We start from the raw sequence: 17,591 nt of genomic DNA, 5'->3' as shown, positions 1-17,591 counted from the left end.
CTGTGTTATACGATAAATACGTGCATGTCATAAGGAACGGAAATAACATATTTCGGTGTGTGAAGAATCATCTTTTATCATTACTTATAGAACGATCATTAAGGTATTGCCATAAATTACTTTTACGGCTAGTCCCATCTTGCCAGCTGCATTACGAAGAGTGAAAGATTACCTATTAAAAAGAAAGAAACCAGTTTTCCTTTTGTGCAAATCAAATGATCATAAATATTTCCCCCGTCCTCCGGTCATGGCCATCCATCCACGGCTGCTTCAGATGGCTGCCAGTCATAAGACATAGCCCGTACGTTTGCTAGGTAACATAGTCTGGTCATCCATCCATACCTTGCATAACTGCCTGCACGGTTGCTAAGTAACATAGTCTGGTCATCTATCCATATCTTACATAACTGCCTGCACGGTTGCTAGGTAACATAGTCTGGTCATCCATCCATACCTTGCATAACTGCCTACACGGTTGCTAGGTAACACAGTCTGGTCACCTATCCATATCTTACATAACTGCCTGCACGGTTGCTAGGTAACATAGTCTGGTCATCCATCCATACCTTGCATAACTGCCTGCACGGTTGCTAGGTAACATAGTCTGGTCATCCATCCATACCTTGCATAACTGCCTGCACGGTTGCTAGGTAACATAGTCTGGTCATCCACCATACCTTACATCACAGCCTGCACGGTTGCTAGGTAACATAGTCTGGTCATCCACCATACCTTGCATAACTGCCTGCACGGTTGCTATGATTACATTTCCGTCACACATTTTACTACGTCACGTTTCACAAACTTTCGGATGACCCCCAGCCATAAGACATATTTATGTCGAAACGTTTGTCGAAATATGTCAGTTTAAAGCGAGGTGTTATAACCTCACGTACCAGAAGAAAAATATTTTGTCCAACTAGCCCGCTAGTGGTTTCAATAGACGTTTAAATAGCATGCTGCATTAGGTGCCACGCCCACCTTTCTTTCCCACTCATCAGTTATCTTTTATAATTCAGAAATTTTCCCCGCTTTGGAATTGAGACACATTTTATTAACGGTGTAATTCAACACAGGGGATGAACTCGAACGACAAGGCAGAAAACACTACATATCCATTAAAAAACCAGCTGAAAGGATTGCTTCTATAAGAATGGAATATTGTCGGTGAAGAAATCACATTAAAAATTAGTAGCTTCAATGCCTAACAGATTAAGAAGTGTTATTCGCAGCAATGGAATGCACACGTGTTACTAAACCGTATACAACTTTAAGTTGTTGTGAGAACATTTATGTCCACCCATAAAAAGATATTTTTTAGCAATGCAATTCTTTTAAATTTGTGTATTCTATAACTAAATATAGAGTTATAAACGAAATGTATTTCTATTAAATATATATTAAAAAAGCAACTACTATTGCCAATATCTGCATATGTCAAATGTCTTCACTGGTGTGTGAACACTTATGTCCGTCAGAGTATATCCATTTCAATCGACCACTAATATTACTGTCTCTGCATTTTTACAGCTTGGCATTTTTGCTGCCGTCATCATGGAGCTGTGTCCACCTGGAGCGATCAACCCGTGTCCAGCGCACATCACAGGCACCGCCGGCGCGCTGTTCGGGAATCTGGTGCAGACCCTCCTGACAGCACAGTGCGCCTTGGGGGATCCCTCAGCCTACCCGGCAGATATCGGCTCGGACGTGCTGGAGGAGTATGACTTCATCATAGTGGGAGCTGGCACGGCCGGGTCTGTGATGGCCAACCGCCTCAGCGAGAACTCACAGTGGAAAATACTCTTGGTGGAGTCAGGAGGAGATCCACCTCTCACTTCGGAGGTTCCGTCGCTGGCTTTCAACGTCCAACAGACAGAGGTGGATTGGAAGTACAGAACAGAACCGCTAGATAGCGCCTGCAAAGGATTTATTGAAGGCCGCTGCAACTGGCCGCGTGGACGTGTGCTCGGAGGTTCAAGCACCATGAACGCCATGTTGTACGTCTGCGGCAACAAATGGGACTACGAGAGCTGGAAAGAAGCGGGAAACCCTGGATGGGGCTACGATGATGTTCTTCCGTACTTCAAGAAATCTCAAGATACTAGATTTAAAGGTAAACAATCCCCGGGTGGTCCTCAAACTATAGAATACTTCAATAATCCAGAACCAGCGAAGGAGATAATTTTAAAAGCAATTAAGGAACTTGGCTATAAACATCTAGAAGATATCAACATTGCCGAACCAATAGGATTTGGAGATGCTCCGGCAACCATAAGGAGGGGTAAACGATGCAGCGCTGCCAAGGCATACCTGACGCCTATCAAGGATAGACCAAATGTGCATGTCGTAAAGTTCGGTCTGGTCATCAAAATTTTCATCGACGAGGACACAAAACGGGGTATTGGAATTCAGTACATTCAAGGAGGTGAAATCCGTACTATAAAGGCATCGAAGGAAATAATTCTATCGGCTGGTTCTGTGAATTCACCGCAGCTACTGATGCTCTCAGGCATTGGACCCAAAGAACAACTCGCGGCACTGGGCATATCTCCCGTAATACAGAATCTACCGGTAGGGAAGAATCTTCAAGATCACGTAATATTCATGGGAACCATTTTCGCTATCAACAAGTCAAACCCAAAACCGGTACCTCCAATAGCAGCCTTGGACGAACTCTATCGGTACTTAACACGGAACTCGGGTATGTTCGCTTCGTTGGGGATTACAGATTTAGTGGGATTCATCAACACAAAAGAGAGTCCAGAAAATACTCGTTACCCCAATATACAATTCCACCATCTCCACATCCCAGTAAACAACACTTTCCTCCTAAATTCTCTGATGTCGGCAGCAGATTTCTTGCCAGATTTTAAGAGAGCAATATATCATGCAAATACACAATCAGATCTGCTGTGGGTAGTACCAACTTTGATCCATCCAAAGAGCAGAGGCAGGGTAGTATTGGCTGCCAAAGACCCTCTCGAGTACCCAAAAATACACACCGGTTACTTGACAGAACCCGAAGATGTCGAAACGATGCTGGAAGCCGTTGATTTCGTCAAGAAGATGGGCAAAACGAAATCATTTAAAGAAAACGAAGCCGAACTAATCAGCATAGGATATAAGGACTGCGATTTGCTCCAACTTAACTCAAAAGAATATTGGCGTTGTGCGCTGAAATATTTGACGACGACTATATACCATCCAGTTGGGACTTGCAGGATGGGACCAGCGAGTAACCCCAATTCTGTCGTGGGTCCCGACTTGAAAGTGCATGGAATGAGGAACATTCGAGTGGTAGACGCATCAATTATGCCAACGATACCAAGCGGGAACACTAATGCTGCAGTGCTGATGATTGCTGAGAAGGCAGCGGACTTAGTGAAAGAAGAATGGTCAGGCAGAGACGAACTATAAACAATAAGGGAATTCGTTTTTAGTTTTCACGCTAACTCATATGTGGAGAGAAAAAAAAGGAATACTGTACAGGCACTTATTGATATATCAAGGATATTCAATGGAACATAACTGTATCACCATCAGATTACTTCTTTAAGACAAGAATATTCCAAATATCTTTGATTTCTGCCAAGATCGCATAAATCTGTTGCCGTAAACGAAGCTATTTACAAACTTTTACGTAGCCACAACCGAAGGCTATTGGGACACACAGTGATTCAGAAATGACGCAGCCCTTACTTTTAAAACGAGCATATGAAACAGAAACAGAAACATTCCTGGTTTACAATAAATGCTGGAGGTACCATTTTTCAGCATCTGTGCTCGCTTCAGTTAGTTTCATAATATCTTTTGCAACTGCACGTAAGACAGCAATAATCTCCTCGACGTTCCGTCAAAACTGATCGAGTGTAAACGGGTTGCCTTTATCGACATCATCTTCTAGATTGTCCTAGAGATGAAAGTTTGTAGGAGAAAGATCTGTTAATGTAGACGGCCGCAATCCACCGATAATTACGCAGTGTCGGAAGAACTCTTGTTCCGAAATGTGCATCGAGGAATTTTCTGTGTGTGCTGCTGCCAAACTGTGCGCGACCCTTCACACCGACAGTACACAACTCTGCAAAATAAAGTTCTTGCAATGTCACCTTGACAACCGGAGTACGATGAAGTACATGAAATAGCATCAAAAGACTCACTTGCTAATGGAAGCAAATTCCAGTTATATCACGTGATCGTAAAATGCTGAAATTGCTATGTTGGACCAAAGTAAAATATTCTCGTCAAGTACTTTACTCGTTCATCAAGCGGCGTAACACGGTGACAAACAACAATTTTGTGTGTTTTGTGAGTTCCGCATCAACCTGTATAATAAATATCACATGTTAAGAGAATTTTGATTCTACATGGTATTCGTGGTGAAAATGTGCTTCTTCAATCATTTAAAAAGTTGCTGTTCAGAAAATACTAAAGAAGTGTACAGGACAAAGACCTGCGTATATCAAACATTCAAAATGTGTATTACTGTCTTGAAAAATTCCGCTTAGTTTGTACGTACTTTGAGTCAGACGATAACTGGACAAACAAGATCAAAATCTTGACAAGAAAGTAATTTAGGATCTACAATATTGGTATACAGTATTTTAAGAAAATCAAGAGGAATGTTAGCCAGCTTTGTCAACAAGATGAAAGCTGCTAGGTAGTAGTTTCGACACATACCGTTACAATTACACAATATGTCATTGATAGTTGGTTTTAACTTAGTCAATATTTTTCAAGAATTTTGTTAGAACTCGCTTCTACAAAAAATGAAGTAACCTAATAATAAACTTTAAGTTATTTCTGGCGAAAACAGACGTAACATGTTGCATACAGTAATTTCTGCAAGACTGTATATAATATCTGTCACACGCAGTAACGTTTGTAAGACCAGACCTATCCTGTAAAACAAAGTAACATTTGGGTGTCTATACCTAACGTGTTGAACAAAGTCAATTTTGTACGACCAGTTATTTGAAACAGACAAACCTAACCTATCAATGACATTTGTGATACGTCAAACACAACCAGTCCCTAACAATTATTTGTTTACAGACAAACCTAACCTGTCAGAGAGTTATTTGTAATAGGTCAAACCTAACTTGTCAAAACAGTTTTTTGTTACAAACATAAACCTGTCAATGACGTTTATTTGCGACAGGTCAAACCTAACCTTTCACTAACAGTTATTTATTACGGACGAATCTAGGCTGTCATTGACAGTTATTTGGTACAGACATACCTTACGAGATTTACCCGTCAATAATTTTGGTTGGAGTCGCACCTAACTCGAAATTGACAAATTTGAATGAAACCTGTGATAACCAAGAAGAGAAAAAATGGTACTGGCTCTAGTATTATGTTTTGTGGTAGAATAACAAATAACTTAAATAAATAAAATGTTCGTATTCAGCAATAAAATAAACAATATTCTATGTTTTATACTGTCCAAGGAAGGACGGTGCTTCTAATAAGATTAATGAGATGCACGTAAATTTTGCAGACTCTTTTAAAACAATGAATTTAAGCCACTTACCCAAAGATAATGCAAGTTCCTTTTATGATAGACTGATGGAGAGTAATAATAATTAAAATAATAATAAAGTGTACATTCCTTTGTATACCTGTTTTCATTATGTAATTAAAATATCGTACTTCTATGGTTTTCTTTATTTCAAGCTAACGCCAAAGTTGAATCTCTCCTACCCAAACGCCAGGTCTCCTCAGCTGTCCTGTCTGTTAGTAGGCGTCTTCCTGTTCCAATGGTAGTGGGTTCGATCTTGGCTGAGGTGCGTGGCAACTGAGGGGGTATGAGTGGAACAGCTGCCGTGTCATTAGTTTTTGACATGTTAAGGGACTGCTGCGGTGCAAAAGTCTGACGCTACACACCCACTTAAAATCTGATATCAGAAGGGAAATTTAACCTCTCACTAAATCATTTACAACCCAAGCTGTCCACTTTCTGATTGGGTGAGGATTTGAAAGCTGTGAAGTACAAGGAGGAATGAAAGGAAGGAGTACATTATCATTTTCAGTATTTTGCAACTCACACCGATACAGTTGGGTCTTCTGGCGACGATAGGATACGACAGGTCAGGTACTAGTAAGGAAGATGCCGTGGCCTCCTTACATGGAAGTTCCTCTGCCTGGGATGAAAATGGGAAATAATGAAAACTCACCCTCGGGTCCGCCTATGGTGGGGTTCGACACCACCACCACCCGAATGCCAGCAAACAGCTACGAAAATCGAACGGCGTAGTGGACTTACAAATTTGATGATGATGCTTGTTGTTTAAAGGGGTCTACCATCTAGGTCATCACCCCTAATTGTACAAATGTTACAATTACAATTTAAAATGTATCCACTGACTGGAATTTAAAATATGATAACTAAGAAAATGATTATGAATTTAAAATAATTAATGGATCTAAAACCCAATGCCTTATCTTATAAAATTATAACAAAATAGATTAACATATATTAAAATGGATTAAGGCATTGCTATTGAAATGAAATCATATATTTCATTAAAAATTAAACCGACTTCTGGGCTAGTTAATATTCACAGGTTTATCTAGACTGTCCAATAAACATGCACTCTTTATGAGTGTAGAATTAGTTTAAAATTAAAACATCAAGTACCAATTCCCCTAAATGCAATTTGTAACTTTCCTAACACAAGAGAACCACGCACATTTATTGCTGAAGTGTGTTGGCCGAATGTATGATAAAAAGTTAAACACGAAATATTTTAATATGAAAGACCACAGCACGGAACAAGATATACTAAGTTTGACGCCGATGCTTCCATTCAAAAAGTCTGCTAAGTTTTGGGCTAGGAAGCTTAGTGTAATTAAGGTCACAGTTTTGCCTTTCCACCTGGAGTGTCGCCGAAAATCATGGCGATGTCACCTAGCAACCGTGCAGACTATGATGTGAAGTGTTGATGGATGGTCATGATTGAGAGACACATTATCAAAGAGGTGCTTTAAAGTACAGACGGTCGATGCGATCTTGTAGGCTGTGATCTGAAGTATTGATGGATGGTCATGACTGAGAGACACATTATCAAAGAGGTGCTTTAAAGTACAGACGGTCGATGCGATCTTGTAGGCTGTGATCTGAAATATTGATGGATGGTCATGACTGAGAGACACATTATCAAAGAGGCGCGTTACAGTACAGATGGTCGATGCGATCTTGTAGGCTCTGATTTGAAGTATTGATGGATGGTCATGATCGACAGACACATTATCAAAGAGGCGCGTTACAGTACAGACGGTCGATGCGATCTTGTAGGCTGTGATCTGAAGTATTGATGGATGGTCATGACTGAGAGACACATTATCAAAGAGGCGCGTTACAGTACAGATGGTCGATGCGATCTTGTAGGCTCTGATTTGAAGTATTGATGGATGGTCATGATTGACAGGCACATTACCAAAGAGGCGCGTTACAGTACAGATGGTCGATGCGATCTTGTAGGCTGTGATCTGAAGTATTGATGGATGGTCATGACTGAGAGACACATTATCAAAGAGGCGCGTTACAGTACAGATGGTCGATGCGATCTTGTAGGCTGTGATTTGAAGTATTGATGGATGGTCATGACTGAGAGACACATTATCAAAGAGGGGCCTTAAGTACAGATGGTCGATGCGATCTTGTAGGCTGTGATTTGAAGTATTGATGGGTGGTCATGACTGAGAGACACATTATCAAAGAGGTGCTCTAAAGTACAGACGGTCTATGCGATCTTGTAGGCTGTGATTTGAAGTACCGATGGATGGTCATGACTGAGAGAGACATTTTCAAAGAGGGGCCTTAAGTACAGATGGTCGATGCGATCTTGTAGGCTGTGATTTGAAGTATTGATGGATGGTCATGATCGACAGACACATTATCAAAGAGGCGCGTTACAGTACAGATGGTCGATGCGATCTTGTAGGCTGTGATCTGAAGTATTGATGGATGGTCATGACTGAGAGACACATTATCAAAGAGGCGCGTTACAGTACAGATGGTCGATGCGATCTTGTAGGCTATGATCTGAAGTATTGATGGATGGTCATGACTGAGAGACACATTATCAAAGAGGCGTGTTACAGTACAGATGGTCGATGCGATCTTGTAGGCTGTGATTTGAAGTATTGATGGGTGGTCATGACTGAGAGACACATTATCAAAGAGGCGCGTTACAGTACAGATGGTCGATGCGATCTTGTAGGCTGTGATCTGAAGTATTGATGGATGGTCATGACTGAGAGACACATTATCAAAGAGGCGCGTTACAGTACAGATGGTCGATGCGATCTTGTAGGCTGTGATCTGAAGTATTGATGGATGGTCATGATTGAGCGACACATTATCAAAGAGGCGCGTTACAGTACAGATGGTCGATGTGATCTTATAAGCTGTGATCTGAAGTATTGATGGATGGTCATGACTGAGAGACACATTATCAAAGAGGTGCTTTAAAGTACAGACGGTCGATGCGATCTTGTAGGCTGTGATCTGAAGTATTGATGGATGGTCATGACTGAGAGACACATAATCAAAGAGGTGCTTTAAAGTACAGACGGTCGATGCGATCTTGTAGGCTGTGATCTGAAGTATTGATGGATGGTCATGACTGAGAGACACATTATCAAAGAGGTGCTTTAAAGTACAGACGGTCGATGCGATCTTGTAGGCTGTGATCTGAAGTATTGATGGATGGTCATGACTGAGAGACACATTATCAAAGAGGTGCTTTAAAGTACAGACGGTCGATGCGATCTTGTAGGCTGTGATCTGAAGTATTGATGGATGGTCATGACTGAGAGACACATTATCAAAGAGGTGCTTTAAAGTACAGACGGTCGATGCGATCTTGAATGCTGTGATCTGAAGTATTGATGGATGGTCATGACTGAGAGACACATTATCAAAGAGGCGCGTTACAGTACAGATGGTCGATGCGATCTTGTAGGCTGTGATCTGAAGTATTGATGGATGGTCATGACTGAGAGACACATTATCAAAGAGGCGCGTTACAGTACAGATGGTCGATGCGATCTTGTAGGCTGTGATTTGAAGTATTGATGGGTGGTCATGACTGAGAGACACATTATCAAAGAGGCGCGTTACAGTACAGATGGTCGATGCGATCTTGTAGGCTGTGATCTGAAGTATTGATGGATGGTCATGACTGAGAGACACATTATCAAAGAGGCGCGTTACAGTACAGATGGTCGATGCGATCTTGTAGGCTGTGATCTGAAGTATTGATGGATGGTCATGACTGAGAGACACATTATCAAAGAGGCGCGTTACAGTACAGATGGTCGATGCGATCTTGTAGGCTGTGATCTGAAGTATTGATGGATGGTCATGACTGAGAGACACATTATCAAAGAGGCGCGTTACAGTACAGATGGTCGATGCGATCTTGTAGGCTGTGATTTGAAGTATTGATGGATGGTCATGACTGAGAGACACATTATCAAAGAGGGGCCTTAAGTACAGATGGTCGATGCGATCTTGTAGGCTGTGATTTGAAGTATTGATGGGTGGTCATGACTGAGAGACACATTATCAAAGAGGTGCTCTAAAGTACAGACGGTCTATGCGATCTTGTAGGCTGTGATTTGAAGTACCGATGGATGGTCATGACTGAGAGAGACATTTTCAAAGAGGGGCCTTAAGTACAGATGGTCGATGCGATCTTGTAGGCTGTGATTTGAAGTATTGATGGATGGTCATGATCGACAGACACATTATCAAAGAGGCGCGTTACAGTACAGATGGTCGATGCGATCTTGTAGGCTGTGATCTGAAGTATTGATGGATGGTCATGACTGAGAGACACATTATCAAAGAGGCGCGTTACAGTACAGATGGTCGATGCGATCTTGTAGGCTATGATCTGAAGTATTGATGGATGGTCATGACTGAGAGACACATTATCAAAGAGGCGTGTTACAGTACAGATGGTCGATGCGATCTTGTAGGCTGTGATTTGAAGTATTGATGGGTGGTCATGACTGAGAGACACATTATCAAATAGGCGCGTTACAGTACAGATGGTCGATGCGATCTTGTAGGCTGTGATCTGAAGTATTGATGGATGGTCATGACTGAGAGACACATTATCAAAGAGGCGCGTTACAGTACAGATGGTCGATGCGATCTTGTAGGCTGTGATCTGAAGTATTGATGGATGGTCATGATTGAGCGACACATTATCAAAGAGGCGCGTTACAGTACAGATGGTCGATGTGATCTTATAAGCTGTGATCTGAAGTATTGATGGATGGTCATGACTGAGAGACACATTATCAAAGAGGTGCTTTAAAGTACAGACGGTCGATGCGATCTTGTAGGCTGTGATCTGAAGTATTGATGGATGGTCATGACTGAGAGACACATTATCAAAGAGGTGCTTTAAAGTACAGACGGTCGATGCGATCTTGTAGGCTGTGATCTGAAGTATTGATGGATGGTCATGACTGAGAGACACATTATCAAAGAGGTGCTTTAAAGTACAGACGGTCGATGCGATCTTGTAGGCTGTGATCTGAAGTATTGATGGATGGTCATGACTGAGAGACACATTATCAAAGAGGTGCTTTAAAGTACAGACGGTCGATGCGATCTTGTAGGCTGTGATCTGAAGTATTGATGGATGGTCATGACTGAGAGACACATTATCAAAGAGGTGCTTTAAAGTACAGACGGTCGATGCGATCTTGAATGCTGTGATCTGAAGTATTGATGGATGGTCATGACTGAGAGACACATTATCAAAGAGGCGCGTTACAGTACAGATGGTCGATGCGATCTTGTAGGCTGTGATCTGAAGTATTGATGGATGGTCATGACTGAGAGACACATTATCAAAGAGGCGCGTTACAGTACAGATGGTCGATGCGATCTTGTAGGCTGTGATTTGAAGTATTGATGGATGGTCATGATTGACAGACACATTATCAAAGAGGCGCGTTACAGTACAGATGGTCGATGCGATCTTGTAGGCTATGATCTGAAGTATTGATGGATGGTCATGACTGAGAGACACATTATCAAAGAGGCGTGTTACAGTACAGATGGTCGATGCGATCTTGTAGGCTGTGATTTGAAGTATTGATGGGTGGTCATGACTGAGAGACACATTATCAAAGAGGCGCGTTACAGTACAGATGGTCGATGCGATCTTGTAGGCTGTGATTTGAAGTATTGATGGGTGGTCATGACTGAGAGACACATTATCAAAGAGGCGCGTTACAGTACAGATGGTCGATGCGATCTTGTAGGCTGTGATCTGAAGTATTGATGGATGGTCATGACTGAGAGACACATTATCAAAGAGGCGCGTTACAGTACAGATGGTCGATGCGATCTTGTAGGCTGTGATCTGAAGTATTGATGGATGGTCATGACTGAGAGACACATTATCAAATAGGCGCGTTACAGTACAGATGGTCGATGCGATCTTGTAGGCTGTGATCTGAAGTATTGATGGATGGTCATGACTGAGAAAACTAATCGTTAGATGCAAATCGTTTAATCGCTATGAATTTGAGTTTAATTTATTGAAAGACAAATTTATGATCATTTCATTTTTCCAAATGGAAATTTGACAATTTTTATATGAAAAATCTCCCGACAGAATTTTTAAAACTTATTTTCGGAGATAACAGGACAATATTTAAAATGTAAATTAAAAAAATTTGTATTCATTTCTGACACAAATGAGGACAGGCCTAACACACACGCGTCTTCGACTTAGACAGTCTTTATATGTGGCAGGAACGAGGTTTTACGTTTACATGGGAGCTCGAACCCACGATCTCCCGAATACAGGATACTGGCCGCAATTAAGCGACTGCAGCTATCGAGCTCGGTACGAGAGTTTTACGAAAGACGTTATCAGTAAAATAATTCACGACTTCTCTTTTAACAAATGAAATGCAAATTCTCAACAACATATTAGCTTCAGTTAATACATAGTGACCATACTGTGATACATTTTCTCGTGCAACTCTTCACACAGACTTTTGAAAATTATGAACCTCACTTAAGTGTCTCGAAATCGCCAGTGGCCGCTTATTGAAAACAATGAAATAGTGTTGTGGGGAAGAAAGTGCTTAAGTCAGATTAAGAAATTTCGTGATCTAGTTATTTCCTTGATGGAACGTGAGTAATTGCAGGGCACACAACTACGAAAATTTGAAGAAATGAAACTATAAAATATAATAAAGATGGATTTCTTACGGCATTATCGAGTGGGTTGAAATCTTCCTCCGGCAAGGGTAAACGGCTTATTGTTCTCCACATAGGTAATGAAAACGGTTTGCTCCGGCGAAACACTCTAATGAACACCGAGCTCGATAGCTGCAGTCGCTTAAGTGCGGCCAGTATCCAGTATTCGGGAGATAGTAGGTTCGAACCCCACTGTCGTCAGCCCTGAAAATGGTTTTCCGTGGTTTCCCATTTTCACACCAGGCAAATGCTGGGGCTGTACCTTAATTAAGGCCACGGCCGCTTCCTTCCCACTCCTAGCCCTTCCCTGTCCCATCGTCGCCATAAGACCTATCTGTGTCGGTGCGACGTAAAGCAACTAGCAAAAAAAAAGTCTAATGAACGAAAAAGAAATGTTTTGGAACAAATCATGATGTTGCTTGTTGTTTAAAGGGGCCTAACATCTAGGTCATCGGCCCCTGATGGTACGAAATGAGAAGAAATGTTATGACAATTTAAAAGTCCAAAATCATGCACTAACCAGAAATCAAAACGTGAGGACGAAGAATGAATGGACGGATATGAATTTAAAACAATCAGTGGATCCGACCCGCAAAGCCTCACATTCACAGAAACTGATGTAAAACAATAGTATTACTAACCAAGGGGCTGCTTCTACAGCACAATACTGAATCGATGATGCTTGTAGTCTAATGGGATCCAAAATCCAAGACATCGGCCCCTCATAATGATACTTATCGCTAGGAAAGTAGAACCATGGTATTTGTACTAATCAAAAGTAGCGTAGACTTGCGGTATTCCACACATTATGGTACTACGCACAGGTAATGTAACGCGCACATGTAACACAGACCTATGGTATTTCGCACATTGCGGCGCCATTTACAGGCAACGCAAACCTATGGTGTTCATCACGTAAGTGTACTAACCACAGTGACTCGTATTATCCCGTGGTGTTCCTCATATAGTGGGTACTAAGCACAGGCAAGCCAGAACCATGGTCCTGCTCATATAGTGGTACTAATCACAGGTACTGTAAAAGCCGACAGTGCAGTGGGGGATGACCACACAGTGCTTCTGCGTGCTACTAATCACAAACCTATTTGGTACCATGGTGCTCCCCGCGAGGTGGTACTAATCATAAGCAGTTTCATGGTTCTAATACAATCATGCCTTAGTTGCCCCTTTTAGTCGCCTCTTACGACAGGCAGAGGATACCGTGGGTGTATTCTTCGTCTGCGTCCCTCACCCACAGGGGGGGGGGGGCTGTGTTTGGTGCGCGAGAGGTATTTAATTTCCCTCAAGTCCGCCGGTAAGCCGGTTAGGACTTCTCCCCCCCCCCCCCCTAACCGCCACCTGGGACGGGCCACGTCGGAGTGTCGCCCCTCCCCCTGCTACACCAACGTAGCAGGTTCGTGTTGTTTTGGAACATGTAGTACTTCAGAATTCGATTGCTTTATTCGACTCTAATACATGGTGAGGCAGGCTTTAGTTACGTACAATGAATGAATGAATGAATGAATGAATGAATGAATCAATCAATCAATCAATCAATCAATCAATCAATCAATCAATCAATCAATCAATCAATCAATCAATCAATCAATCAATCAATCAATCAATCAATCAATCACCAGCATTTAAGGCTATCTCCAAGCTGTTCGCTTCCCTATTAATTGTTCACCTACAACGTTCTTAAAGCTTTTGAAAGAATTTGGATTTTTTTTTTTTTTTTTTGCTAGTAGTGGCTTTACGTCGCACCGACACAGATAGGTCTTATGGCGACGATAGGACAGAGGAGGCCTAGGAGGTGGAAGGAAGCGGCCGTGGTCTTAATTAAGGAACAACCCCAGCATTTGCCTGGTGTGAAAATGGGAAACCACGGAAAACAATCTTCAGGGCTGCCGACAGCGGGATTCGAACCTACTGTCTCCCGGATGGAATTTGGAAATTTACCGAACGTTTCCCTTGATAACCTATTCCAATCTTGATTCCTCTTCCTATAAATGAAAAAAAAATACTGCCCCAATTTGTTATCTTGAATTCCGACTGTATCTTTATTATTATGATCTTTTCTACCTTTGGAAGTTCCACGCAAGCTTGTTTGTCTACTAATGTCATGCCACGTCATCTCTCTGCTGACACTACGAGCAGCTTGTATCCTTATTCCTAAGTATTCCGAGCTCAATGTTTGCAACATTTCTGTGTAACTAATCTTTTGTCGGAAATCATGCAAATCAAATCGTGCTGCTTTCCTTTAGATATTCTCCAGCTCTCGTATCAAGTAATCCTGTTGTGTGTCCCATACACTGGAACCATACTCCAACAGGGGTCGTACCAGAGACGTATACGCCCAATCTTTTACATCGTTACTACAACCTCCACATCCGCTCATAACCATATTTAGAGATCTGTTTACAACCTCGCTAATGTGATTACCGTAACTTTCCTTCTATTAACACTTAAGCACATACAGTAATCCCCTTGAGGTGCTATCACTCCATCAACACAGCAATTAAAAGAGAAACGAATTTTTCCTGTTAGAATAAGTTACAACCTGACTTTTCGTCCCGTTCACCATCACAACATTTTCGAGGTCTTCTCGCAATCGGCCACAATCCTGTAACTTATTTTCTACTCTATACAACCTTAACTCTGATTCCAGTTCTGGTCTCATACGATTTATATATATATACACGGAAAAATAAAGGTCCAATAAGAGTGCCCTGTGGGAGCCCCTCTTAAAGCATTGCGGGGTCAGATATCTCTTCACTAAATCTAATTATCTGAGTTCTATTTTCTACAAATTTAGTCAGTCATTCAACCACTGTTTTGTCAAATCCAATAAGCCTCATTTTCGTCAGTAATTTCCCATCATCTACCCTATCCAAAACTTTCTTTTGGACATAAATATCACCGGGCGAGTTGGCCGTGCGCGTAGATGCGCGCGACTGTGAGCTTGTATCCGGGAGATAGTCGGTTCGAATCCCACTGTCGGCAGCCCTGAAGATGGTTTTCCGTGGTTTCCCATTTTCACACCAGACAAATACTGGAACTGTACCTTAATTAAGACCACGGCCGCTTCCTTCCAACTCCTAGGCCTTTCCTATCCCATCGTCGCCATAAGACCTATCTGTGTCGGTGCGACGTAAAGCTCCTAGCAAAAAAATGGACCTAAATATATCTTATGGCTTGGGGGGTCATCCGAAAACTTGTGTAACATAACGTGACAAAATGTGTAACGGTAGCGTAACCATAGCAGTTATTCAGGCAGTAATATAAAGTATGGATGGATGGCCAGACAATGTTACCTAGCAACCGTGCAAGTTATATCTTCCCCCCCAAAAAAACTTGGGCACTTCGAGAGCACTTCTGAAAGTAGCAGTCGTTAATGGATGAGCATGGCCGGGATACATATTTATGTTCATTTGATTTTTGCAAAGAGACAAGTGTTTTTTTATTTTATTTTTATAATTGGCTTTACCTCGCACCGACATAGATATGTCTCATGGCGACGATGTGATAGGAACGGGCTAGGAGTTGGAAGGAAGCGGCCGCGGCCTTTCTATCAAATCCTTGGATAGATAAACATCGATACAGTCCATTTGACCTGTTGAATTAAAAATATCTGCTACATGGGGAGTTGATGTCTGAATAATTTAGCGAAAGAGCAAGCTCTCAGGATATGAGCAAGAGCTTCAGACTCTCTGTGGCAGCGCCTACAGAGGTCATTATCCTATGACCTAGCTGGTACAATGCGCAAGGCTGTCATTAAGAGTCCATCCCACGCCATTCGCTACAAGATAAACCTGTGCGCTATTTAATCCAAGTACCAGTAGGTAGTACGGTCTAGGGGTAGCGTGCTTGTCTCTTACCCGGATCTGAGTGCTGGTTCGATGTTCACTCAACCTACGTGATTACAATTTAGCAGCTATCTAGAAAGCCAAGAGGTTCGTCGTGCCAACCACACTACTTCTTCTTATTATTTTCCCATTCATGCGGGATGGATATTTCTGACAATTCGTTTCCATATCCCTCAGTCTCAAACAGCATTTATTCTTTACTTCTTTTCCCTGAGATTCTCTCGCGCACAATACATCCACCTTCTTCTAGGTCTTCCTCTATCCCTCCCATCTTCCACAAGCATTCTCTTTCCCATATAATTTTCATCCCTGGGCTTAATGTGGCATACCAGAGCAATAGTCTTACTTAGACCTTTCTAGATATTTCAGTCGCTTTAACGCTGCCTCGTATAATGGTGTTCTTGAAATGTTCTTTCCTCTTAATCCCACACATCCATCTCAGCACCTTCCAGTCGCTTATTATTATACAGCACTGTTGACCGAGTTTCTGCACTATATAGTATTGCAGGTCTCTGTACTGCCACTGAGGACATCAGACAACCGTTTTCCAGTTAGACCAGGCAGCCTGAATTCGGCGAGTCATTTCTAGATCTAGATTACCATCAGCAGACATAGTGGATCATAAGTATTTGAAACGGTTCCTTGCCTGAAGCTGGTTTCCATCCATCTGAACAGCTTCATTCCTAGTTCCTCTCAGGCACATGTATTCGGTGTTATTTCAGCTGATTTTAAGACCTCTTTCCTCTAGAGCATTTCAGTTTATATTCAAGCTGTTCTCTATTTGTGCTGCATAGTACAATGTCTGGAAAGAGTATACACAAAAGAGCTGGTTCTCTTAGATTTTCGGAGAGAACATCCATTATCAGATCATAAATATACGACTCGGCTCGTAATCTCTGAGTACGTTCTCTTCCCCCGTGTTTCCATTGTTAATGTACTATGTAGAGTTGTAGAAAATGAGTTCTAACTTGGAAATAAAATGTTTCTGGGCTCATGTTTATATAATATATTTTCTTCTTCTACGTGTGAGGAACGTGTACATATTTTAATGTTCAATTCTCTACATCATGTACGAAAAGCAAAACATTAGCAGATGAATCCTGGGAGAATATAGAACGAGTCCGCTAGAGATCTTTGCGTTTCTTATTAAATTCTCTCTGAACTACATGAGCAATTTCAAGCTGAATAATAATAATAGAGAAAATTACAGAAACAACCCGTAAGAGGCGAACGCGATATTGCGGTCATCTCAAAAGGAATGGAAGGAAACAGGATGACTAAACAGATCTTTAACTTTTTTTTGACTCCAGACCCAAAAACACAACGCCCTGGTTTATGAACACCAAAGAAGACCTCCAAATGCTGCATGTAAAACCCGAAGACGAATTCAATAGAGATCTCTTCCGCAGAAAGATACTGACGAATGGGCTAAAGCGAGACAAGCAACCGAAAAGAAGACAAGGTACCACCTGGACAGAGGAACGTAA

At 41.8% G+C, this 17,591-nt stretch overlaps 1 protein-coding gene across 3 annotated transcripts in view; it reads left to right on the top strand.

Annotated features, from left to right (window-relative positions):
* LOC136886346 (glucose dehydrogenase [FAD, quinone]) overlaps positions 1-5,657 on the top strand; it is a 44,702-nt gene extending 39,045 nt beyond the window's left edge. For all 3 annotated transcript variants that reach the window (XM_067159080.2, XM_068230480.1, XM_067159081.2), the window contains exon 2: positions 1,531-5,657. In XM_067159080.2, the coding sequence (XP_067015181.2) occupies positions 1,555-3,417 (1,863 nt within the window). In that variant the 5' untranslated portion in view covers positions 1,531-1,554 and the 3' untranslated portion in view covers positions 3,418-5,657. The remainder of the gene's footprint in view (positions 1-1,530) is intronic.
* Positions 5,658-17,591: the final 11,934 nt, after the last annotated feature.

Source organism: Anabrus simplex, chromosome X (assembly GCF_040414725.1).
Source record: "Anabrus simplex isolate iqAnaSimp1 chromosome X, ASM4041472v1, whole genome shotgun sequence".
NCBI classification, from domain to species: domain Eukaryota; kingdom Metazoa; phylum Arthropoda; class Insecta; order Orthoptera; family Tettigoniidae; genus Anabrus; species Anabrus simplex.
The sequence above is the reverse complement of the archived record's forward strand: the minus strand, read 5'-3'. Positions and strand labels throughout refer to the sequence as shown.